At 39.1% G+C, this 27,545-nt stretch overlaps 1 protein-coding gene across 1 annotated transcript in view; it reads right to left on the reverse strand.

The window, feature by feature from the left end:
* Positions 1-27,545, reverse strand: part of LOC134538708 (IDLSRF-like peptide) — a 298,553-nt gene that overhangs the window by 40,635 nt on the left and 230,373 nt on the right. The window contains exon 3 of the mRNA XM_063380147.1: positions 21,399-21,551. Within this exon, the coding sequence (XP_063236217.1) occupies positions 21,399-21,551 (153 nt within the window). The remainder of the gene's footprint in view (positions 1-21,398; positions 21,552-27,545) is intronic.

A 27,545-nucleotide genomic window follows, 5' to 3' on the forward strand; every position in this document is an offset into this window, starting at 1 on the left:
GAACTATCTTAAGCGGATGACCAACCCACCAGCGACCAGTGTTTTTCTCAAGAAAATGTAAAACGAATAGAACTAATTATCAATGTAATCATCGGATCCATCCAACTTTGGGTGTGAAACTCATAATGCAAATGTTTATATTTCAAACTAAGAGTGTAAATTGGTTTAAGTAAGCGCGGGCCGGCCCATTTTCGTTTTTCTTTTGTTAATCTTTGAAAATTGTTAAAACCTTTTGTATGTAAAATAATGGAAACAAGAAAATTCATCAGGGCAAATAAAACAGGGAAACTATAGATCAAGTTAATCGTGTAGTTTTTATTTACTGATTTTAACGATCCCCCAACTTCCTCCTTGCTTGTTACAGGAAGTTCCTAAATTTTGTTTGTTCCCCACCTCGTGTCGCCTCTGGTAAATTAATTTATTTAACTTTTTTTATCCAACATGTTTCCAAGGCTCTTTTTTAATTAATTCCAAATAATTCTATTTTGAGGCAAGTAGTATACAAATGGGCATCCGGGGACAGGCGCCAGGCGGTGGAGCCGAGAGCCGGTCCGCCATATTGGATTGTGACGTCACGGCGGCCATCTTGGAGGAGTGTAACGGGACATAGCGTAACGGGACAAGTTTGACCTTACTCCTTTGACCCTCAAAATTCGCCAAAATTGGGCAAAAATTGCCCAAAACTCGTCAAAATTTACATTTCTGTGAAAAAAATTCCGCCAAAAATTCTCAAAAAATTCCACAATTTAAAAATCAGGATTTCGAAAATCCTCAAAAGTCGTTTTGTCCTAGAAAGAACCCAAATTCCTAAAAGCGGCTTAAAACTCCTAAGAGCTAGCCGCTCTAAGCCGCAGAGGTCATGACCTTGAAAATTAGGATGCCATGACAGCCATTTTGAGTGATGACGTCACCGTTGCATTTTTTGTTACGGCCGCCATCTTTAAAATCTTGATTTATTATCCGATTTTAATGAAATATTTTTTAAAATTTATAAAAAAATTCAATTAATAAAAATTTAATAAAAAATATTTAAAAATCATACATTAACGACACGGAACTCGGAGTCCTCAGTTCGAACCCGACGAGCGCAAAAAAAATAAAAATGGCGACCGATCCTTCCCCCCCGTGGTGACTTTTGGCAGACTGACTCCCACCACTTTTTTTCAAAGCATATATATCGTCACCTAGTATGACATCATGTTCGCCATCTTGTCTTCGTTGCTGGAGACCACCATCTTGTTTTCGTCGGCGAGAGTGCACTGACGCCATGTTAGTTTAGTTCTTATCCGCTAGAGTGCAGTAATCATTTATTACTGTGACACCCGCCATCTTGAAATTTGGCCGCCATCTTGAAAATCCGTAATTATTTAGCTAGAAATTCGGGAAAAGTTCCAAAATTCATTAAATAAATCACTCTTTAACTTACATATCGATTCGATACCCGATCGATACAAAACAACTTTCATTAAAAAAATACAAAAAAAGTGTAAGGTTTGAGATAATAAAAACACAGCAAGTTCTTTTAAAAAATACTTTTATTACATACATACTACACTACTACAAGTACATAAAAAACACAGACAAATTACCAAAGCCTTTTGGATTCCTCGATTCAAACAGTCTTCTTATTGTACGGACTAAGCCTTTTACATGACTTTAAATGTCTATCCGATCCGTTCATCACCACAGCCAGAGACGGACTGAAATTCATAGCACTTATATATAGTCTTATTAGCCGGTACAACACATGAGTCAAATCAATAACCATGTTCATTATACGTCTCGGAGCATTTTTTATAATGACGATGTAAACTTTCGAGACGTGAAATTAGTTTTTTGCACTTATTGCACTGAAATTGTATTCTTTGAACATTATTAGAACAACCGCTTCTTTCATGTCTGCGAGCATTTGAGGTGATAGTAAATGATGCACCACAGTATTTGCACTGATGCAAAGTACGCTCTTCATTAATTGAAGTATTCAATGCTGATGTAACTTCAGCTGATGGTGGAACAGCACATATCGAAGTCTCCTCCAGTGTTGTCAGAGGCGTTGCCAACGGGATCTGCTCCAACATCGTCGGCGCCGAGGTCATGATTCCCGTAGTCGATGGTACATCCTCCATCGACTACGACGTTAAAGACGGTAAAGATGCCATCGAAGTCTCAAGAACAGGCAATTACGCGACTTATGCACCAGAAGAAACAAACTAGGTGATCCGTACACCGTCGACGACAGTAACAAACTGAGCGTCCTGCTGTCTAGGACTCGCTTATATACATGCACCGTATGGAATAATACGCTAGTCAAATCAAGAACCATTTACAATAATACTAAAGTCAAATCTACAAATTAAAAAAGAGGATCATTTGATCGAAAAAAATATCGATCTCTCCAATATACGCCAGGCTCCAAGAGCTACAATTCACGTCATCAGATCCATCTACATTTTGCTCCTATGCTTCAATTGACCATTAGCTGCAAGTGCTCCAACAGCTCCATCAGCTTCAACACGTAATGTACGCAATGTACGCGCAATACATGCAATTTACACGCAATAAATGTAATGATTACACAGTACACACAGGAAACGGAACGTACACACAGTACACACAGGAAACGGAACGTACACACAGTACACACAGGAAACGGAACGTACACACAGTACACACAGGAAACTGAACGTACACACAGGAAACTAAACGTACACACAGTACACACAGGAAAATAAACGTACACACAGTACACACAGGAAACGGAACGTACACACAGTACACACAGTAAACGGAACGTACACACAGTACACACAGAAAACGGAACGTACACACAGTACACACAGGAAACGGAACGTACACACAGTACACACAGGAAACTGAACGTACACACAGGAAACTAAACGTACACACAGTACACACAGGAAACTAAACGTACACACAGTACACACAGGAAACGGAACGTACACACAGTACACACAGTAAACGGAACGTACACACAGTACACACAGAAAACGGAACGTACACACAGTGCACACAGAAAACGGAACGTACACACAGTGCACACAGGAAACTGAACGTACACACAGTACACACAGGAAACGGAACGTACACACAGTACACACAGGAAACGGAACGTACACACAGTACACACAGGAAACGGAACGTACACACAGTACACACAGGAAACGTAATGATCACGCATACAGTAGCGGAAACACACACAGGCTTAGTTGGAAATCAGAATACAAGAAATAAAAACATTAAATTTTTACTTTCAATATTTTATTACTTCTCAACATTACACAAATACAAGTAAAAGAAGCAATTATTGTATGTAGCCAGCTTTCCTCAGTTCTTTGAGTATGAAGGATATTTCTTTGATGCACGGATAGTTTCCTGCACAAAGCGAGCCATGTAGAAGTCTTAGCCGGTCAACCAATATGTTTGGATCTTTCCATGATGTGTAATCAATCTCTTCTACCACCATCTTACTTGCTTGTTTATTATAAATACTTTTAATATCACAATCATCCCAGTGATCATAATAAGCATTATCAGATTTATTTATTATAACACGACGTTTCCATCGTTTCGGTCTCAGGACATCGCCACATTCTTCGATCTTGTCAGCTCTAGGTGCTTCATCACAGTCTATGCCTTTGTCAACAACCTCAGAGTCACTGTAACAATCACTGTAGAAGACATCCTCTTCACCCAGATTACCGTATGAATTCGCTATCGATGATGTCGAAGTGTCTTCATCGTCTTCATGCTTCCTTTTTAGGAGTCCATTATTTTTACAAAGAATGGAGGATCTACTGAATATAGGTTTGAATGTATTCTCACTTTTCACGGTGTTGATACTTTCATTAGTTTCAGTCTTCCCGAAGACATTAGCATCCTTCAATTTATGTTCTTCCTCACGATCGGGTGAGCTAATACCATCACGCTCAGGACAAGGAAAATTATTGTCATAATGCAGATCACTCTTTTTTAGTCTAGTGGATCCATCGGTGTCCTCTATGCCGTAAGTAGTCTTGACTTTACATGTTCTACCATGTCTTTTTAAGCTGTCAATTCGTGTTAACAACCTGCTACAACGATTACAGCTTAACATGTTGCGTAGTGGGTTTCTAGCACAATCATTCTTCTCATGACGTCTAGCATTCCTTCTCATGACATAATCCTTGCCACAGTATCTACAGCGGCTTCCTTCCGATTCAGCTACAGATAACAAACCACGATCCATGGTAGCTTCTGTGACTAATGTTAGATACAAACTGTCAGTTTTCTCCAATTGGAACCATTTCTTAAATAGAGTTTTTGAAATATTTCATCAGCGAGAGTTAAGTTATCTAATGCAAAGCAAATTGATGCAAGTAGTTCCGGCTGTCGTCAACAGATGGCGCCACGTGTTGTTTGCAGGTAAATAATATATATATTTCATTAATGTGGGATGCGGAACGCTCACTATCGATCGCAAAGGGAGGTTGGCTTCGATAGTATCCAAGGAGAAAAAAGTTCGTCCTTCCTGCTAGTGCTTCTCAGATTTCTCACGGTCCGCCACCTTGGATTGCGACGTCACGGCGGCCATCTTGGATGGGTGTGACCTTGACCTTTGACCGAAACCGCAGGAGTGATCGCACGAACACGGAGAAAACCATCATAATATTGGCAAGAATATTCAGGAGCACACGGAGAAAACCGCCACAAGTTTTCTTTAATATCATTAAATACAAAAAAAATAATAAAAAATTAAAAATAAAAACGAAAAAAAATTCAAACATTCTGGATGTACCAGAACTCTATCTTTGCTCAACAATGAGAAGTTCACAAGCTAGCAGAATGTTTGAATTTTTTTTAGTTTTTTTTATTTTTTATTAATTTTTATTTTTTTGTATTTTAATGATATCAAAGAAAACTTGTGGCGGTTTTCTCTGTGTGCTCCTGATTATTCTTATCAATATTTTGATGGTTTTCTCTGTGTGCTCCTGATTATTCTTATTAATATTTTAATGGTTAATCCGTGTGCTTGCGATCATTCCTGCGGTTTCGGTCAAAGGTCAAGGTCAAAGGTCAAGGTCACAACCATCCAAGATGGCCGCCGTGACGTCACAATCCAAGATTGCGGACCGTGAGAAATCTGAGAAGCACTAGCAGGAAGGACGAACTTTTTTCTCCTTGGATACTATCGAAGCCAACCTCCCTTTGCGATCGATAGTGAGCGTTCCGCATCCCACATTAATGAAATATATATATTATTTACCTGCAAGCAACACGTGGCGCCATCTGTTGACGACAGCCGGAACTACTTGCATCAATTTGCTTTGCATTAGATAACTTAACTCTCGCTGATGAAATATTTCAAAAACTCTATTTAAGAAATGGTTCCAATTGGAGAAAACTGACAGTTTGTATCTAACATTAGTCACAGAAGCTACCATGGATCGTGGTTTGTTATCTATAGCTGAATCGGAAGGAAGCCGCTGTAGATACTGTGGCAAGGATTATGTCATGAGAAGGAATGCTAGACGTCATGAGAAGAATGATTGTGCTAGAAACCCACTACGCAACATGTTAAGCTGTAATCGTTGTAGCAGGTTGTTAACACGAATTGACAGCTTAAAAAGACATGGTAGAACATGTAAAGTCAAGACTACTTACGCCATAGAGGACACCGATGGATCCACTAGACTAAAAAAGAGTGATCTGCATTATGACAATAATTTTCCTTGTCCTGAGCGTGATGGTATTAGCTCACCCGATCGTGAGGAAGAACATAAATTGAAGGATGCTAATGTCTTCGGGAAGACTGAAACTAATGAAAGTATCAACACCGTGAAAAGTGAGAATACATTCAAACCTATATTCAGTAGATCCTCCATTCTTTGTAAAAATGATGGACTCCTAAAAAGGAAGCATGAAGACGATGAAGACACTTCGACATCATCGATAGCGAATTCATACGGTAATCTGGGTGAAGAGGATGTCTTCTACAGTGATTGTTACAGTGACTCTGAGGTTGTTGACAAAGGCATAGACTGTGATGAAGCACCTAGAGCTGACAAGATCGAAGAATGTGGCGATGTCCTGAGACCGAAACGATGGAAACGTCGTGTTATAATAAATAAATCTGATAATGCTTATCATGATCACTGGGATGATTGTGATATTAAAAGTATTTATAATAAACAAGCAAGTAAGTTGGTGGTAGAAGAGATTGATTACACATCATGGAAAGATCCAAACATATTGGTTGACCGGCTAAGACTTCTACATGGCTCGCTTTGTGCAGGAAACTATCCGTGCATCAAAGAAATATCCTTCATACTCAAAGAACTGAGGAAAGATGGCTACATACAATAATGGCTTCTTTTACTTGTATTTGTGTAATGTTGAGAAGTAATAAAATATTGAAAGTAAAAATTTAATGTTTTTATTTCTTGTATTCTGATTTCCAACTAAGCCTGTGTGTGTTTCCGCTACTGTATGCGTGATCATTACGTTTCCTGTGTGTACTGTGTGTACGTTCCGTTTCCTGTGTGTACTGTGTGTACGTTCCGTTTCCTGTGTGTACGTTCCGTTTCCTGTGTGTACTGTGTGTACGTTCAGTTTCCTGTGTGCACTGTGTGTACGTTCCGTTTTCTGTGTGCACTGTGTGTACGTTCCGTTTTCTGTGTGTACAGTGTGTATGTTTAGTTTCCTGTGTGTACGTTCAGTTTCCTGTGTGTACTGTGTGTACGTTCCGTTTCCTGTGTGTACTGTGTGTACGTTCAGTTTCCTGTGTGCACTGTGTGTACGTTCCGTTTTCTGTGTGCACTGTGTGTACGTTCCGTTTTCTGTGTGTACTGTGTGTACGTTCCGTTTACTGTGTGTACTGTGTGTACGTTCCGTTTCCTGTGTGTACTGTGTGTAGGTTTAGTTTCCTGTGTGTACTGTGTGTATGTTTAGTTTCCTGTGTGTACGTTCAGTTTCCTGTGTGTACTGTGTGTACGTTCCGTTTCCTGTGTGTACTGTGTGTACGTTCCGTTTTCTGTGTGTACTGTGTGTACGTTCCGTTTTCTGTGTGTACTGTGTGTACGTTCCGTTTACTGTGTGTACTGTGTGTACGTTCCGTTCCCTGTGTGTACTGTGTGTACGTTTAGTTTCCTGTGTGTACTGTGTGTACGTTTAGTTTCCTGTGTGTACGTTCAGTTTCCTGTGTGTACTGTGTACGTTCCGTTTCCTGTGTGTACTGTGTGTACGTTCCGTTTCCTGTGTGTACTGTGTGTACGTTCCGTTTCCTGTGTGTACTGTGTGTACGTTCCGTTTCCTGTGTGTACTGTGTAATCATTACATTTATTGCGTGTAAATTGCATGTATTGCGCGTACATTGCGTACATTACGTGTTGAAGCTGATGGAGCTGTTGGAGCACTTGCAGCTAATGGTCAATTGAAGCATAGGAGCAAAATGTAGATGGATCTGATGACGTGAATTGTAGCTCTTGGAGCCTGGCGTATATTGGAGAGATCGATATTTTTTTCGATCAAATGATCCTCTTTTTTAATTTGTAGATTTGACTTTAGTATTATTGTAAATGGTTCTTGATTTGACTAGCGTATTATTCCATACGGTGCATGTATATAAGCGAGTCCTAGACAGCAGGACGCTCAGTTTGTTACACTCGTCGACGGTGTACGGATCACCTAGTTTGTTTCTTCTGGTGCATAAGTCGCGTAATTGCCTGTTCTTGAGACTTCGATGGCATCTTTACCGTCTTTAACGTCGTACTCGATGGAGGATGTACCATCGAATACGGGAATCATGACCTCGGCGCCGACGATGTTGGAGCAGATCCCGTTGGCAACGCCTCTGACAACACTGGAGGAGACTTCGATATGTGCTGTTCCACCATCAGCTGAAGTTACATCAGCATTGAATACTTCAATTAATGAAGAGCGTACTTCGCATCAGTGCAAATACTGTGGTGCATCATTTACTATCACCTCAAATGCTCGCAGACATGAAAGAAGCGGTTGTTCTAATAATGTTCAAAGAATACAATTTCAGTGCAATAAGTGCAAAAAACTAATTTCACGTCTCGAAAGTTTACATCGTCATTATAAAAAATGCTCCGAGACGTATAATGAACATGGTTATTGATTTGACTCATGTGTTGTACCGGCTAATAAGACTATATATAAGTGCTATGAATTTCAGTCCGTCTCTGGCTGTGGTGATGAACGGATCGGATAGACATTTAAAGTCATGTAAAAGGCTTAGTCCGTACAATAAGAAGACTGTTTGAATCGAGGAATCCAAAAGGCTTTGGTAATTTGTCTGTGTTTTTTATGTACTTGTAGTAGTGTAGTATGTATGTAATAAAAGTATTTTTTAAAAGAACTTGCTGTGTTTTTATTATCTCAAACCTTACACTTTTTTTAGTATTTATTTAATTAAAGTTGTTTTGTATCGATCGGGTATCGAACCAAGGACAGGAGCGGATCGAATCGATATGTAAGTTAATGAGTGATTTATTTAATGAATTTTGGAACTTTTCCCGAATTTCTAGCTAAATAATTACGGATTTTCAAGATGGCGGCCAAATTTCAAGATGGCGGGTGTCACAGTAATAAATGATTACTGCACTCTAGCGGATAAGAACTACACTAACATGGCGTCAGTGCACTCTCGCCGACGAAAACAAGATGGTGGTCTCCAGCAACGAAGACAAGATGGCGGACATGATGTCATACTAGGTGACGATATATATGCTTTGAAAAAAAGTGGTGGGAGTCAGTCTGCCAAAAGTCACCACGGGGGGAAGGATCGGTCGCCAATTTTTTTTTTTTGCGCTCGTCGGGTTCGAACTGAGGACTCCGAGTTCCGTGTCGTTAATGTATGATTTTTAAACATTTTTTATTAAATTTTTATTAATTGAATTTTTTTATAAATTTTAAAAAATATTTCATTAAAATCGGATAATAAATCAAGATCTTAAAGATGGCGGCCGTAACGAAAAATGCAACGGTGACGTCATCACTCAAAATGGCTGTCATGGCATCCTAATTTTCAAGGTCATGACCTCTGCGGCTTAGAACGGCTAGCTCTTAGGAGTTTTAAGCCGCTTTTAGGAATTTGGGTTCTTTCTAGGACAAAACGACTTTTGAGGATTTTCGAAATCCTGATTTTTAAATTGTGGAATTTTTTGAGAATTTTTGGCGGAATTTTTTTCACAGAAATGTAAATTTTGACGAATTTTGGGCAATTTTTGCCCAATTTTGGCGAATTTTGAGGGTCAAAGGAGTAAGGTCAAACTTGTCCCGTTACGCTTTGTCCCGTTACACTCCTCCAAGATGGCCGCCGTGACGTCACAATCCAATATGGCGGACCGGCTCTCGGCTCCACCGCCTGGCGCCTGTCCTTGGATGCCCATTTGTATACTACTGAGGCACGAGGGGTGTTACAACTTGGTAGCAGAGCATGGTTACCTTGGTCTATAGGCATACCTGAATAATATAAGCATACCTAAACTAAAAATAAAAGTACAAAAAATTTTTTTAATTAATTTTTGATAATAACAATTTTGTAATAATATTGTAAACTGATCGCTGGTACACCCTGTAGTTATATTGCTTTTTCTATTTTAAAACTTATTTTGAGTTTTACGTCCCACTGTGATTGCGTTTGCGCGCGGTCAGACACCGCGCGGCCCCGTCGGCGCTATGTCCGTGGAGGCAGCGTGTCTTATCAGGCGCGCGTGTCATTCTCCCTGTCATGCTCTTCACCCCTCCCCACCACGCCTCACCGGCTGGTGGAGACAAGGTCATGCCGTTGACCCGTGTCCGGCAGCGTAACAATGCGTTGCAATCTAGTTTGTTTCTCACGGCCGACAGTGCCCTGAGTTTGTCTAAATTCCTCCCTTTATCTGTGTTTTTTTATAACACATCCGCCTGCAAACCAGGCCATCTTTGTAAAAAATAGATCATCGAAGTCCTTTCGGACATCGTGGTATTTTTGGTTTGTCTCTCGGCGTCTTGCGCGCGCCGACTTATCTCTTCACCACATGACAGGGCCGCCAACCGCGCGGAACCCCCACTCCTCTCCCGTGTGCTCCACTCATGGGCCACATATTTTGTAAACAAACTACCCATGCTTTGTATGTCCTATTAATAATTTTTATGTCACAAAACAAGCACTATAAATAATCTATACTGCATTAAATCTAGCAGCAAAGTATTTTCTTAATCTAGGGAAACGTAAATTATAACATAATATGTTTATATAACTTAAAATAATATTAACAATACAAATAATATGATAATATAAACCTTTTGTTTTAGCTAATGCTAAGAAACTGCCATTGTTTACTATTTCTAAGTATCTTAAAATTAACGATTAAGTATTTTAATAATACATAAAATAAATTTATAAAGGGTCCATTCATTACGTAATATAAAATAAGAATATGCTCATAAGTAATTTTAACCAGTACTCTAATCCTATTGCGTCGTTCACAAGCTACGTGAATATACTTCGACGTACCATTTCATTGTGTTAGTACACACATCCATGTGCCTAGCTTTTGTTTAGATTTATTTCGTGATCACCCAACGAGAGGTGCAATCGCTCATGCCTTTAAGGAAAGGTTACTGAATTAAATTGTTTATATACATGGGTTGAATCCCCAATACTTTTTACGCTAGACATGAGGTGAAGAATTTATTGTAAGATAGAGTACTATACTTTTTTACCGTCGAGTTTTCTATAAGCAATTTACCAATTAATCTAAGAATGCAAGGTATAGGATAAATAATATTTTTGTAATTATGAATTTTGAGTAAACAATTTATTAACTTTTATAGTTTTTTGGATCGGTGTTATTTCCTTTATAAAATGGTGTACAGCTATGCATTTAAAACATCTAAATTTTTTTTTCATTATCCATTCTTCATCCAAATTCGTTGATCTTGCGGGTTTCGAACCCGAACTAACTCAGGGGTGAAATTCCCTCGTAGGTCTCTCTGCTTCAGCCTGATGGTCTGATCAAATGTCGGAGCTTGAACATATTGAGCCTATGTGAGTTAATAAATGTAGGTATCCGGGACCGAGGTGTACTTCGCTTTTTAAGCAAGTATTAAATTCATCCATTTCGTCTGATCCATCGTCAGATTGTGCAGAGCTATGACTCAATGCCTTCGACTTCTTATGGACAGCGAAACAATTATGTACAGGGGTTATATTCCCAATTTAGTTTGTAAGTTACGGGTTACCATACCCATTTACAGGGGTTACAGTCCCCATTAGTCACTGAGTGCTCAAGGACGCATTTCCCTTGTTTCGGCCTCAGTGCTTTTCGGCCTCCCTCATAGCGCCCATTTTGTGTTCCTACACGATATCCAAAATCTGAGATCAACTGGATGAATTTCATTTCATTAATATAGCAAGGACATAAATAGTTGTAAGCATACAGGTACTTTAAGGTTAAGCTTTAAATTTAATATTTTTATTTATTAAATGATTTTAAGGATTTATGTTAAATAATCCAAACCAAGTTTAAATGGACCCTATTTAATTATCAACCTTGTGTTTGACTCAGGAAATGTTACAGTCAAAGGACATGGAATTAATTCGGCTTCTATTACAAGCAGTAGGGCAACAGGCATCCTTTTTTTTGCTCAATAATAATAATAATAAAATCAAGCATATCAAAATATGTATTCCCCCAGAAATTAAGCAGCTACGAGGTGACTAGTCTCATTTTAATATTTATCAGTCTTTAATCACCGAGAAGGGTGAAATACTTTCAACCCCCAACGAAAGGTCCACTTAATTAATTTGGGTATGTTTGAGCATCCCGTTTCTAGGCTAGCACACTCTAAGTAATTTAAGATATTTTAATTTTTAATTTTTACATACGTAAGTTCAGTCTTTAACAAGCTACTTGACGTAAATAGTTTTAATTTTTTTTACTCGGAAATACCTCTCTGATGGTTTTTGAATCTTCATGAAGTTTGTTCCACGATTTTATATATTTAATTTCTGATTACGTTCCTTTTTTTTAATATTCATAATCCGTAAAGTAAGCAAGAATAATGTTTGTAGTGTTTTTTTGTACTGATTTTGCGTTAATACTTGTACAGGTTTATTTCTTTATTTTCCCTTGCACGTAAATGTGATGTACAGTGACGTACATAGAATCTGAGCACTGAAGCTGTCACATCTAGCCATTTTTCTTTTTTCTTTTGCATTCTACCCCAAGGTTGTATTTCTTTAACATCGTTATCGATGAGATTGTTTTTTTTAAGTAAGAGCTACGTGACTTCCAGACGGCAAACTGGTTTCTTTTATGTGTTTTTCTAAAATAGGAGCTAGGTCAAGCTAGCCAACGAGCGGCGCAAAAGTTAGGGTCCTCTGAGCCAACGAGCCATGACCAGGTCCTCTGAGTGAAAAATCTCATGACCATTTTCGAGTGTTCTTTGGGTTACATTCCCACCACTCATCTTTGGACGGCCTATGTTCGAACCCCCTCTCAGGCAGTGCGAAGCCTATCAGCAGTCATGGAAGATCCAACCGCTCCATTATAATTTATCCCCTTTTTGATTTATAATTGTTGGTTTATTGCATTTTACATTTTATTAAATAATTTAAATTTGAGTGCGAAGAGTCGTTAGTTTATCGTTTTGTTTGCAGAATACATTTAAATAATAAATATTAGTTAGTTATATTAAACATCAGAGTGGTATGCACTGAAATTTCCTAATTTATCGAATATTTAATATTTTTAAATTCATAAATCTCTACGGATTGTTGATCTTTTGGGGTTTTCATCCCCAGACATATAAAATTCCGCCAAGGGAATACCACCCTTAGGTCCTGTGTCACTCTGGGACTGAGGTTCTGTTTCGCCTTCGAGCAAGCAGCAAATTCGACCGTCTTCTCCATCGCCTGACTGTGCAGGGCTAAGTCCCAATGCCTTCGGCTTCTTATGGAAAGACTATTGTACAGGGGTTTACATTCCCACTTTCATTATTTTCAGGGGTACACAAATCCCCACCTTCATAACTGGCACCCGACGGACCAAGTTCCGGTTCCGGCCCAGTGTTTTCGGCCCGCCTCACAGAGCCCATGTTTAGAGTTTTTGTCACGTGACACCATTCCCAACATCTGAGATCAACTTTCCTCATGACATCATTCACCGTTAAGGGTAATTTAATTAATTATAAAACACCTTCGATTTGATCAACATAATTTTTTGTAAGTAGTAGAATACAGGCGAACCTGGTACTAGTTTTACTGAGCAGTGTAAGTGATTTTTTATTTTCCTTATATGCTCCGCATTCAAGCGGGGAAGTATGTGCCGGAAATTAGGCATTTCGTCACCTTTTTTTAATTTTTATTATGATTTTAAATTTTTTTGTGTGGAAATTTTATTTGCTCTACTAGAGTGTGATTTTAATTTGTTAGTCTGGTGTACTCCTCTGAGTTAAACTTTGTCTCAGTGCTCTGAAGCCCCTTTCCCATCGGCGTATCGGATATTTTGCTGGCCTAATCCCTGACTGGCAGACAGCTTACCATTTCCCCCGCCTTCAGTCACGCCTCAAGCCTGTTATATCATTTCTCTTCGTGACCCTAACTGCATAGACAAGCCTGTAGCTTGCAGGCGACCAGTTCGCAGAGACGAGCTGAGATTGGCTTTTTTCGTCACGTGTTAGTGTTATGTTCGCCCCTCTGCAGCCACGACGGGACGTAGATTCCCATCAGCGTTGCATTTTACCCTCACCTCCCCCCCTTTTTTTTCCTTTAAATCTTTTTTTGGGCATTTTCTGCCCCATAGACTGCCTGTATACAAGTTCTAATCAGGTTTGATTTGGACTGTTGCAGACAGGGTCGATGACAGGGAGAGACTGATGCTCCCATCTCGTGCCCCCCCCCCCCCCCTTTCCTGTTCCGTGGGTCACATTAGAAGAAACATTTCTACTACCCGACGTGATCGTTTTGAAGACCCCGGGTGGTAATGTAAATTCAACATTTCCCCCTTACCTAGCTACGAACTATCTTAAGCGGATGACCAACCCACCAGCGACCAGTGTTTTTCTCAAGAAAATGTAAAACGAATAGAACTAATTATCAATGTAATCATCGGATCCATCCAACTTTGGGTGTGAAACTCATAATGCAAATGTTTATATTTCAAACTAAGAGTGTAAATTGGTTTAAGTAAGCGCGGGCCGGCCCATTTTCGTTTTTCTTTTGTTAATCTTTGAAAATTGTTAAAACCTTTTGTATGTAAAATAATGGAAACAAGAAAATTCATCAGGGCAAATAAAACAGGGAAACTATAGATCAAGTTAATCGTGTAGTTTTTATTTACTGATTTTAACGATCCCCCAACTTCCTCCTTGCTTGTTACAGGAAGTTCCTAAATTTTGTTTGTTCCCCACCTCGTTTCGCCTCTGGTAAATCAATTTATTTAACTTTTTTTATCCAACATGTTTCCAAGGCTCTTTTTTAATTAATTCCAAATAATTCTATTTTGAGGCACGAGGGGTGTTACAGCAGTTCACAGTTTGAAAATGCTGTGATTGTTTTTTTATCTATTCTTGATTGCAATTGTTTTTTTCTGTACATATATATGTTAAAATACTCTTCTAATGGTTTTCACAGCACATGCTAAAAACATAATGCTGGAAACACAATTCCCTGTAACATACCCAACATGACAAAAAAACACCACCGCCATTAAGAAGTAAGGAAGTAGTGATGTCAGCCCACGAAAAGTGAACTAAATCTCAATTAAGCTCACTTAAATCAGGTCTACTTGATTTAATTAAATCAATCTGATCAGTTTTTTAAAAATATTTATCCTGACAGCTGTCTGGTTATATTTTTATTTGACACAATAAATAAGTATCAAAAAGAATGTCATTTGTTTTTAAGATAGATTCAATTCTATGAACATAATCTATACTTAATATTATAAAGCTAAAGAGTTTGTTTGTTTGTTTGAACGCGCTAATCTCAGGAACCACTGGTCCGATTTAAAAAATTCTTTCAGTGTTGGATAGTACATTTATCGAGAAAGGCTATAGGCTATATTATATTATCAATAAAATTAAGGATCCTTACTAAAAGTCCAATTTAGAATCAAATTGCGTTGGAGGAGGTTAGATACAACATGCAGTACACGTACGAAGTGTGTGTTGACAATGCCGCAGGTGCTAGAAGTTTATTTCCTATTGCCTATTAACATTGTTGCCACGCACTAGATGCCTTATCATTCTTAATTTTCCCATACAAGTAAAAAACACAGTGTGATATTAACAACGAAGCAATCAGTACCCTCATAAGAGTTCAATTAGTATTTAAATACTTTTTATCACTTTAAATCTCAAACCTAAACTATTGTTTTTTTCCTCTCTCTGTAATTAATATGTTTTTTATTGCCCTTTTTTTCAAGTATATATATTTTAAAGACTTGAAACTTCACAGTAATGTTCCTTATGTTACGCAGGATGACATTTTCTAATGGGTGGTTAAAACCAGGCAACAGTGGGTACTTTGTCGGCATGAGAACAGGATTTTGCATTGTTCATGCCTTCTGCGTCTCCATGGCAACGGGCATCGCGCGGGAGTGGCGTACCCACAAGGAGGGGCATGTATAATGAGCGGCGCAAGAGTGATCTGCCTGTAGACTGCCGTAGCGAAGTACGGGTACATCAGTTGTACGTTGCGTGCACGAGTCGGGAAACCATCGGTGCTATTCATTTTCTCTCCGGTACATTATACAGAATTGTAATAAATTTTCACTGAATTTTTTTAAATTTACCATTTCTGTAAATGAGAGATGTGGCTTAATTTTTTTCCATTAGTATAGCCGTGCGAAGCGGGGTCGGGCAGCTAGTAAAGTTATATAATACAAATTACAATAAAATCTTATTTAAATTATTTACAAATAAATAACCTATTTAAATTTTATAACTGAAATAAAAGATAATATATTTAAAATTACAAAATTAACCAATTTAAATAAAATTAAAATTTCATGTTAAATAAAATAACTAAATATAAACCGATTAATTAAAAACATTTTGGCCAATATTTTATAAATAATTGAATTTAGAGCAATTATTAATAAATGGAGACAATACATTATGACCTCTATTAATTAAATGAAATACAATTTATAAAATTAATTCTAATTAATTAGTAAAATTTATTCTTTTTCATCTGATTTTAATCTTTCAAACTGGAGATTTGCATATTCAGATGTTAAATGATAGTCAAAGAACATAATAAATCGAAAATCGAGAGTTGAAAAGGAGAGAAAATAAATGTCATCGTCATCTACGTGCGAAAACTGAACTCCAAGTTCAGTTGTTGTATTCTCAGAAAATAAAAATTAATACTTGGTTAGCTAAAAACTTCTTCATTTTTACAAATACTTAAGACACTGATTGAAATCAAATGCTGATGAGTTTATTGACAAACAAAGAATTGTGGTTATGTTTCATTACAACGCTTATTCAATTTCTATAACAAAAGAATATTTCTGTCAACATCAGCAATCTAAATTGAACCCGTATAGAATCCTACATATTAATTTTATTATTCATTAGAGCCAGAACTGTAATTAATATTTTTTAAACTTTCATTATAACGTCCCCGCAATCCCCTTCGTGAATGGAATTTCGTAAAATTCGTTTTCAGTTGAACTCAAGATGACAAAAATAATAATTTCGCCAAATTAAAAATCTGTAGGAGCTAAAGATTTAAAGTTAATTTTTGTGGGTAAAATTTCATAAAATTCGTTCTTGGTAAATTTTAACATGCCAAAAAGAACATTCTGGCCAAGTTTTATACCTATAAGAGCTAAAGTTGGAAAATGTGGAATGTTTTTAAATTAACGCCCCCGCAATTCCTTTGGTGGCTGGGATTTCGTAAAATCCGTTCTTAGCTGACCTCTACTCGGCGAAAGGAATATTCCTACCAAGTTTCAAGTCTCTAGGCCCTATGGTTCCAGAGATATTGTGATGAGTCAGTACATAGGTGGAAATATCTTATATATATATATATATATATATATATATATAATGCAATATTTTACTTACTTAACCGTCGGTTGTCAGGGAATTGTGATTTTCGGTCACTAGATTGCATTTCATTTCAACTAGTGACCTGGAGTTAAAACATTAACTAGAATCACAAGACTTTGTATGCTGCTTATTTATTCAAATTCTTTTTAAGATAATATACATAATTTACTAATTTCGTTCGAGTATTAGGACTGTATGGTCGCGTTTTAACTTATGGTAGTTTTCCGTCAGCCCCAGACGGAATTCTTCGATTATGGTAGTCTTCCAGTATGGCAGTCTTCCAGTATGGCAGTATTCCAGTATGGCAGTCTTCCAGTATGGCACTGTTCCAGTATGGTAGTCTTCCAGTATGGCAGTCTTCCGTTGCCCCACCTCCCCCGTCAATCAGGAATAAAATTACCATATTTTTATTTTTACAGATCGCGGCTATAAGTATACAGTGCTGCTTCTTATAACCCATTTTTTGAAAAAATTGTTTCTATTAGTGCGCGATCTGTTGAGTTGATTTATGACTGTAACTACAGAAAGTAACCATCAGAAGCGCTATCTGTAGCCTTTTAAGTTAACCTAAGAAATAGCTAGGGGGTTAACAGTGCTACCTAGCGACATACTCTATACACTACTTCGAGAGCAAAGCAGCTGTACTCATTCCATGGAGTGTATAAGGAAATATGATAGAATTTCGCCTCGTCCTTTGAACTTATGGCAGATTTCCATTATGGTAATTTTCTGCGTTTTTCGAAGAGGCCAGGCGGAATACTGTCATGGTATATTTCCGATATGGCAGTCTTCCGCGCCCCCATTATTGCAGTCTAATGAGCGTTCAGATTTATTCGCGAAAAATACCTACCTCTAATTATTCTAGTCTACTTCAAAATACGTTTACTGCCGTGGTCGATGCTGTTTGCTCGTTCATTTCACATTTAACCTTTTCCCGGATCGGTCGATAAACGAGACGAACAACTCTTCGTTACTTACCTACTCTATTTTAAACCTGCCAGCCACGCCCTGAGTATATTCGACAAAGTAACTAACCCCACTTGAACAAGGTTAGGTGGGAAAAAAAAGTTTCTTACCAAGTTGGTTCGACACGTTTCCATTCGAAACCTGTCCAATATCCTATAATTTACGAAAAGCTTGTTGATTAACTTTGGTATCGTCCGTGATGCGAACTGTTACTGACGAAGAAATCTAACTTGTACACGTGTAATTAATTTCGCCGACGTCGTACATTCACTTAGTGCTGTTTATCATCAATCCTATTTGAGAATTCCGTTACGAAGCCACAATTGATTGGAAGCGCAAATTAAATTGAGTGAATGCTAAATTAATGAACGCTAAATTAATGAAAGCTAATCGAAATTATTTGGCAGGTGTGGTTAAAAAAAATGGCGGCCGCAAAGTTATAGTGATTACGAAACCAGTCATATTTATAGAAAAGCGCGTTGGATCACGTTGAAAACCTTTTTAAAGCTCGCATGTTCAAGTCTCTGCGTCAAATTTAAAGCTTGGCATTACACATAATATATATATTTTAATTTTCTCGTCAAAAATGTTATTTAAGAGCTCTTTCTGAAATTGTAACTAGATAGGCCTACCTCCCTTGCATTTGTGGTTCTGTCATCAATGTTTTTTTTTTTTCAATTTTCATTAGCTAAAGTTAACTTGTGAACCGAATTCACACATAGCATAGCATAGCATAGCATAGCATGCTGTACATTTGCTTATGTTTCTTTTTGAGCGTTAAACGTCTTTAAAATCACACCGAAACATACTGGTACCAGAACAGATATTTCTACCGTAACTAAAAGTTATATATCGTCTTGCCTTAACAACTACCTAACTATTAGTCTTACCGACGTTAAAAGCGGTATTATTATTTAAAGTTTATAGTCATCTCGCTGATACGACCCGAGTTTCAGTTGCGGGTGGGTTGGCGGGGAAGGGGAACCGCGCTGATTGGTCAAAACCAGCGCTTTCGCTCATTTCTACTCAGAGCAGCTCACGACTCAGACGTGACAGCGCGTGTGTTTATGTGTAGCGTTTATTTAGATCGATCGATTTAACAAGAAAAAAAAGTGTTTTTTGGACCATATTTATATGTGAAGATGTAAAGTGAGCCTATAAAAGGTATTAAAATACAATATGTCAGCCTCAGCCCGTGTAAGAGCAAGCCAAAAATATAAATTACACCTATAGTTGAAAAGAGGGGGCTATTGGCCACGCACAGGTACCCCAATTTATCACCGAGCTCTCAACCTCACTAGAAGACCTCGATCGTTCAATGCGGCGACTTCAGTAACGACAGCTACCTCGTTGACTCCATGAAGAATGAACTCGGCCTCAACCGCGTGACCATAGAATCGAACCGTAATGGGAAATACCACCGTGGATTGTACGCATCAATGTTGACATCATGCCTTACGTGTCTTTACGCAGGCCAGTGTTAAAACAAAATTTGCCGTCGAATATTAATCTGAATAAATAGTTGTGTACCATCCGGTGTCTGTTTTGCATTATAAGTTCTATTTATGCAGTCGACGTCTCGTTTTTTTTTTCATTTCAATACATTAACGCTAGGAGCGAATCATTTGCATGGACGTTTCACGTTGAAACCAAAAGCCCGTGTGTCCCGACACAACCCCACCAGAATTGGTTTTAATTGCAAGCCCAGCTTTACACTTGTAGTAGCTTGGCTTCTGGGTTGTATACCTCTCCTTGGCGAATAATTCACCGACGTTTCGGTCGACATTGCAGTCGCCATCATCAGGGAGCAGTTACCTACTCCTAGTAGGTACCTAGTAGGAAACTGCTCCCTGATGATGGCGACTGCAATGTCGACCGAAACGTCGGCGAAATATTCGCCAAGGACGCGGCTACAACCCAGAAGCCAAGCTACTTCAGACAATGGCCGTGAAAGCCTGCGAACATTATTTATACTTGTACAATGTGTGACTATTATATAGGCCCAGACAACTTTCAAGCAAGTTCCCCGAGGGTTTAGCAGGCACTGCGCTGTGACCTCGAGGAGACGAGGAGACGGGGAGACGAGGAGACGAGGAGAGGAGACGAGGAGACGAGCAGACGAGGAGACGAGCAGACGAGGAGACGAGCAGACGACGAGACTGCGAGACGAGCAGACGAGGAGAAGAGGAGACGAGGAGAAAAGGAGACGGGGAGACGGGGAGACCTAGAAGACGAGGAGACAAGGAGAAGAGGAGACGAGGAGAAAAGGAGACGGGGAGACGGGGAGACCTAGAAGACGAGGAGACAAGGAGAAGAGGAGACGAGGAGAAAAGGAGACGGGGAGACGGGGAGACCTAGAAGACGAGGAGACAAGGAGAAGAGGAGACGAGGAGAAAAGGAGACGGGGAGACGGGGAGACCTAGAAGACGAGGAGATAAGGAGACGAGGAGACGTGGAGTCGGGGAGACGTGAAGTCGGGGAGAACAAGGTGACGGGGAGACTGGGAGACGAGACGAGGAGACGAAAAGACGAGGAGACAAGGAGACGAGGAGACGTGGAGACTGGGAGACGAGGAGACAAGGAGACGAGTAGACGTGGAGACGAGGAGACGAGGAGACGGGGAGACGAGGAGACCAGGAGACCAGGAGACGAGACCAGGAGACCAGGAGACCAGGAGACCAGGAGACCAGGAGACGAGGAGACGAGGAGACGTGGAGACGTGGAGACGAGGAGACGTGGAGACGAGGAGACGTGGAGACGAGGAGACGTGGAGACGAGGAGACGTGGAGACAAGGAGACGTGGAGACGGGGAGACGAGGAGACCAGGAGACCAGGAGACCAGGAGGCCAGGAGACGAGACCAGGAGACCAGGAGACCAGGAGACCAGGAGACGAGGAGACCAGGAGACGAGGAGACCAGGAGACGAGGAGACGAGGAGACGTGGAGACGTGGAGACGAGGAGACGTGGAGACGAGGAGACGTGGAGACGAGGAGACGTGGAGACGAGGAGACGTAGAGACGAGGAGACTGGGAGACGAGGAGACAAGGAGACGAGTAGACGAGGAGACGGGGAGACGAGGAGACCAGGAGACCAGGAGACCAGGAGGCCAGGAGACGAGACCAGGAGACCAGGAGACCAGGAGACCAGGAGACGAGGAGACCAGGAGACGAGGAGACGAGGAGACGTGGAGACGTGGAGACGAGGAGACGAGGAGACGGGGAGACGAGGAGACCAGGAGACGAGTAGACGTGGAGACGAGGAGACGAGGAGACGGGGAGACGAGGAGACCAGGAGACCAGGAGACCAGGAGACCAGGAGACCAGGAGACCAGGAGGCCAGGAGACGAGGAGACGCTCACCTGATAGCGCGATGGCCACCTTCTCGACGCCTCCCAGGGGCGCCAGGGCGTCGCGGGCCTTGTTGCCGAACAGCTTCTCCAGGTAGTTGGGTCCGTGGCTGGCGAGCAGCGACTGCAGGAAGCTGGCCGTCTCCTCCACGGGCGGTCGCTTGGCTGCGAACAACCACCGGCCCGGGGTCTCAGTCAGTGGCGCGGCCTTGACCTCGTTCAGGAGGGGGGGAGGCCACTCAGAAACTACACTGGCAGCTCGTTCTTTGAACGACATTGCTGGTTGGCTGCGAAGAACAACCAGCCCCGTGTCTCAGTCAGTGGCGTGGCCGTTGTCTCGTTTACTGGTGGGGGGAGGGCAAGGGGAAAGGATAAAGGAATTGTTCGACAAGATCTTGCAATGTGCGCCCATTTCGAAAAATTGCACAAGCATCTCGTTCTTTATATGATTATTGCCGTGTACACGGGTTTTTAATTCGTGGAATGAATTTCATAAAAAAAAAAAATCAACCAACACAGTGGACAGAAAAATAATATAAAACACGGTAAACAACACTATCCTGGACATTTCAGCGACGCGCAGACTAACCTAACGGTTTATATTTATGCGTCATGAAAGGTGGCAAAAACAATTCGGAATATTACACTGCTCAGGCAATTCTCATTCCGCAAATTACCTGCAACACGTAGCTAGTGGTAAATTTTACTGAAAAAAACCAACTGAAATATGTTGTGAGGTTAAAAATGCTGACTAAAAATTTGACATGATATATGTTGAACTCGTACGCCCACTTGGCCTAGTAGCTAGCGGGGTCTGGGTGGTGGGTCGAGGGGCGTGGGTTAGGAAGTGAGTTTTTAAAATCTTCTCCCTGTGTTCAGGACTGGGTGCTTGTGATGTCACTTTCGCCTTCATCCCATGGAAGGAAATGGCGAACTACAGCAGAAACCATCTTGCCTAGGCAAGAACAGGGATGTCAACTCAGATTTTATCAACCCCTTGCAATAATGGCCTGTATAATCTAAAATTGTTTCAGACAAAAGTTTTATATAAAAATTATAAGAGTTACAAACAATTTGAACGAATTTAATGGTGTGCCTACGGAGGAAATTATGAATTTTTTTTGTCATTTGACCATTGTTTATTCCATCCCTTGCAATAATGGTTGGTCGTATAAATAATTATTTCAGACGAATGTTGTACATAATAATTTTAGGTTTTACAATAAAACAAAAAGGATTTAACAGTGTACATGGTACATCAGCTATTTATTAAAATTTTACCCCCCCTTTTTTTTAACCCTCTACAACAATGGTTCGTCTTCTCAAAGTTGCGTCCGACAAAAGGCTTAGATAAAAATTATAAGATTAACACACAATTTGTACGAATTTGATATTTTGTCTACAAAGGGAATTATTAATTTTTTTGTCCTCCAACCCTTATTTTTTCAACCCCTTTCAGTTATGGTTGGTCGTATCAAAACTTATTCCGACAAAATATTTTGGTATTACTCCTAAGAGTTATATTACGTGCACTGTCACCACTGCGGTGTTTCCTGTGTTCGCGACATCAAATAATGGGCATAACGACTCGCCAATGTCATCATAAATTAAGTTAATTTATATACTCAAAATCTGTTTTCATGGGATGCTGATAGTAACCAGATAATTAAACATTTATATCTACCAATATTACCCATGCACGTCGACGTATATCGAAATGTCATTCGCTAAAATTAAGACAATTGACCGAATTCGCTCAGCCGTGTGCATTGCAAACCGGGCATTATACTGTGTTATACAAACAGTGACTATTGTATAGGCACAGACACAATACACTTTAGCATTTGTACTGGGATATCTAAAAGCTAAAAGTTTTTACACGACTCAAAATAAGCACAGCGGCCTGGCTACAAAGGATAAAAACTTAACTACCTTCCTTTGTTTATAATGACCTTTTCAGCCTTCTAGAAACTGATGCTGCTGTAGTTGGTAGTGTGTAATCGTACGAGACAAAAATATTATTTAAAGAATAAAATACATAAAAGTACATGACATTTAAATTAATTGTAGCCATACCGTATACATATTTTTTTACTTCTTCGAAAAGTACGCCAAGATATGAATAGCGTAAATCCATAGCGTGAGCATAACAAAGGAAAAAAAAAATTGTATTAGACACAGTCGCATTTTCTTATTTATTGTACGGTTATCAAAAGAAAACGTAGTAGGACTTTATGAGATTCTGATGACTGGAAACGTATCACAGTTTTTTTTTAGCATTAACACAGTAATAAGCAAAAGCTGGAGCTAGAGCAAACTCTAGTTTACAATAATACTGGACTTGTGTAAATGCTTATCTCAAAGTACGATTTTAACTATTATAATAAGTTACGTCAAGTTCAACTGTTTCTGTATAATACAGTGTTGTGCTATTGAGAACCTGATTTTTATTGCGCCGAGATGTTAAAATTCTATTAATGATTTTTTACTCTGTTAAAACATTTCAACGTCTCTAGTTAAAACTTATTCAGGAATCTTTATAATTTAGCAGTTACAGGGTTTACTTACCTTAAAAATGAACTCAAGAGAATCTTTCCAAAAACAAAGTCTACAACGCATGCATGTTTACCCTTTTTGCAAGAGAACTCAAACCCTTGAAGTCGGAACATTGTCTAATTTCTACGATAATCCAGTTACATGGAACTAAGAAGATCACCTAGTTTTATTTTAAGGTCATTCCTCGTTGAAACGGTCCGTAATTTTAAAACACGATACGTTTGCAGTATTAAAAAAAATATACTCGTCAGCAGATATTATGTGGTCAACTACTGTACAGCCTTTATCATATGACATTTTACCATTTTCGTATTATTGCGAGAAATTTTTAACCACCTCTCCCCTCCTCTTCCCCGTAGTTTAACGTTCCTAATTATTGGCTTTTACCGTAACATATACGGCATACTCGATCATTCTGCGGGAATAACGGTACAGATTATCGCACGCAGAGGTTGTAGAGTATCGTAAACGAAATACAGCCGCCTAAAAGTCACTTACTAGTGGGTCTCTTGGTAACAGGAGGTCCAACTTTAAGGGAAGAGGTAGGACCCAAAATACGCCATCTTGGATTTAACAGTTTTTGGGCCATAATTATTTTCCATCGTTTAAATGAAAAAAAAAAAACATTTCGTTTCGTAAAAGTATTAAATTGAACAAAGCGGAATGCTAAAAAAAGTTACTGTCTGGCTGCTACAAGTATTTTCTCCTGTCAAGTAATTTAAATAACGAATTTATTATGTATGGATAACTTCAACTGTAAACAATACCAAAAAACACCATGTTCCGGTCTTTGAGAAAACTCTTTGTGTTTAGTCTCTGGTTTACCGACGGAAAATTTTCAATACCGAACTATAAAAATTCTTATGTCATAAAAACTGTTGCAACTAATGTGGAGTCTTTCGGATCCTATATAACCCCCTTAAGCCAACAATACTTTAAAATTTTGTAGTTGTGATCTCTGAAGTTAGAGTTAGTATTTCTATACCTAATACCTCAGCAAAACTGAAATCTCTAAGCATCCAATAGGAAGACTAAATGGTTTTCAGCCAACTGGGAAATCATTTTTTATTTAGAGAAATTAAAAGGTTCACGTGTTACACTGTTGCACGCATATAAATGTTTTTTTAACGTGCTCACCCCGAACTTTGGACCGTAATATAACTTTTAGGAACTCAAGTTACCTCATAAAGCACAGTTAAAATGCACTCAACACCACTTATCAACGGCATAATCCCCGCGAGTCCTGTTTATTTCAATTTAAAGTATATTAACCCCCCCCCCAAAAAAAAAAAAGGTTTTACGGCTATCGCAGACAATTTTGTAAAAATTCACCCGCCAAATCTTTTGGGATGAAAAAACTTTTTTTGTTGGTATTTGAACGAAGGAATTGTGTATTAGTGGGGGATAAAAAAAACTGTTAGAGTGTTTTCCCATCGCCATTCAAATCGAATAGGAGAATACCAATGCGCTACTCCTTAAAGTGCTTTTTAACTTTTACCAGAATATTAAGGTAGTGACCAGCGATTGGCATAATGTCTGTGTTCACAGCCTGAAAACATTTAAAACGGAGTATTCACCGCCATGTGATAAATGTTAACCTTCTAAATTTTTTTGAAACTTGATATATTTTGAATAAATGTGTATTTTCCACAAAATAAATATAATAAATATAATATTAAAAAATATTTTTATTTCTTTTAATTTTTTGTAAACTTTATAAATTTTAGGTTTATACTTCTTCTAGCAGCAAACAATTCTAGCATTCCTATCGAATTGGCGATAACTTGTATTGAATTCTTTCTTAAAATGAAATCTGTTTAGACTCGGTAAGCTGAAATTTTTCAGTCGTCCCAGTGCTAAAAACAAACTACGCATGACGTAATTTTTTTTAGTATAAATGCAAGGCATTAGTCTAATAAGAAGAGCGCGGGACCGCAGAAATAGACGGACGGTCACTTAAACGTCAGTGATGTCGTCCAATATTTCGATCAAATGACTGGGGTCGTTACCACAACGCCAAACGTACAATAACGCCGAATACCATAACGCCGAATGCCAAATTTACCGCAACGCCGACAGCTAGAAAACTGCTGTGTACCACAACGCCGAAATACAGTAACACCGAAAAATGTTGCTGCGGGGAAGGGGGGGGGGGGCACAGGAGCAAAATGAAAAACAAATGAATGAATTTGTGTGCTAACCTTGCCTAACCTAACCTTTGTGGCAGTCCTGCAATGACATTTTTCGGCGTTAATGTATTTCGGCGTTGTGGTAATTCGGCGTTGTGGTACACAGCAGTTTTCTAGCAGTCGGCGTTGTAGTCAATTTGGCATTCGGCGTTATGGTTTTCGGCGTTATTGTACGTTCGGCGTTATTGCACGTTCGGCGTAGTGGTATTTCGGCGTTGTAGTGCGTCCCCAAATGACTGTGAATAAGATGTTCGATACCAACCGGTTTGGGTCTAATGACGGGAACAGATGCCAGTTTTCCGAAAAAGTCGCAACTTTTTCTTGTCGTAGCAAACCTACCGTGTTCGCCGGTGTGTCGTCGATGTGGTGTTCGTAATACCTGTACATTTTCATCGTTGTTTTCGTATGTGTCTGTCTGCATTTACTGTTGTTGTTGTTGTTGTTGTTGTTGTTGAAACTGTCTCGTCGTTGTTAGCTCACTGTGTTCGAATGAGCTGTTATTTTTTTCCCATGACTAAATTTCTTCCAAGGAATTCTTGTGTTGTCTGTAATTTTAAGTTTGTATGTGTTCGTCTGTGCTTTCGTCGCTGTGTTGTCCATAATACCTGCTTTTGTTTCATCGGCGGGTCCGTTTGTTCGACATCAGCTAATTTAGGCTGGTTGTCTGTGGTTTTATGCTATTTGGCATTCCTGAATTTTTTTGAATGATAAACTGTTCAAAAAATTGTTTTAAATAAAAATTACCCTCAGTACGAATCATTTAAAGAAAGTATTGTGTCTTATGCCTCCGAGAAACAGATATCTTAATATATATAAATCCAGAGTCCTGATGTTTGTTTCCAGGGAACTCTTCACCAAGTCAACCAATTTCGATGAAAATTGACATTTATGTGTGATTTTTTCCAACTTGAGTGATAGGATAATTTTTATTTCGATTAATAGTCTTAATAATTTATAATTAATAATAAACTGATCATCAATGTTGATTGGTGTTTAAGCCCGGGAAACAGTGGGCACTTCGTCTCCATGACAACGTTGCGTGCTCGAGAGTCGGGAAACCATCGGTGCTATTCGTTTTTTCTTCGGTACATTTCAAAGCATTGTATTAAGTTTTTGTCAAAATTAATTAATTTTCATTTTATTTCATTTATTATAACTGTAAATAAGAGCTTTGGTCTCATTTCCACCCCCCCCCCCCCCAATTAATACAACCGTGCGAAGCCGGGTCGGGCAGCTAGTATGTATATATATAGCCTGTAATTGGCTAAACATTTTAATTTTAAAATCTGCAAGAAAATTTATAACTAATTTTTAATTTTAATAATACGCTGTGATGCATTATTATAATTTAAAAGTACAGTTTGAATTTAAAAATAAAAACTTACAGTAAACATTGCAAAGTCACCAATTTACA

Source organism: Bacillus rossius, chromosome 14 (assembly GCF_032445375.1).
Source record: "Bacillus rossius redtenbacheri isolate Brsri chromosome 14, Brsri_v3, whole genome shotgun sequence".
Classification (NCBI taxonomy): domain Eukaryota; kingdom Metazoa; phylum Arthropoda; class Insecta; order Phasmatodea; family Bacillidae; genus Bacillus; species Bacillus rossius.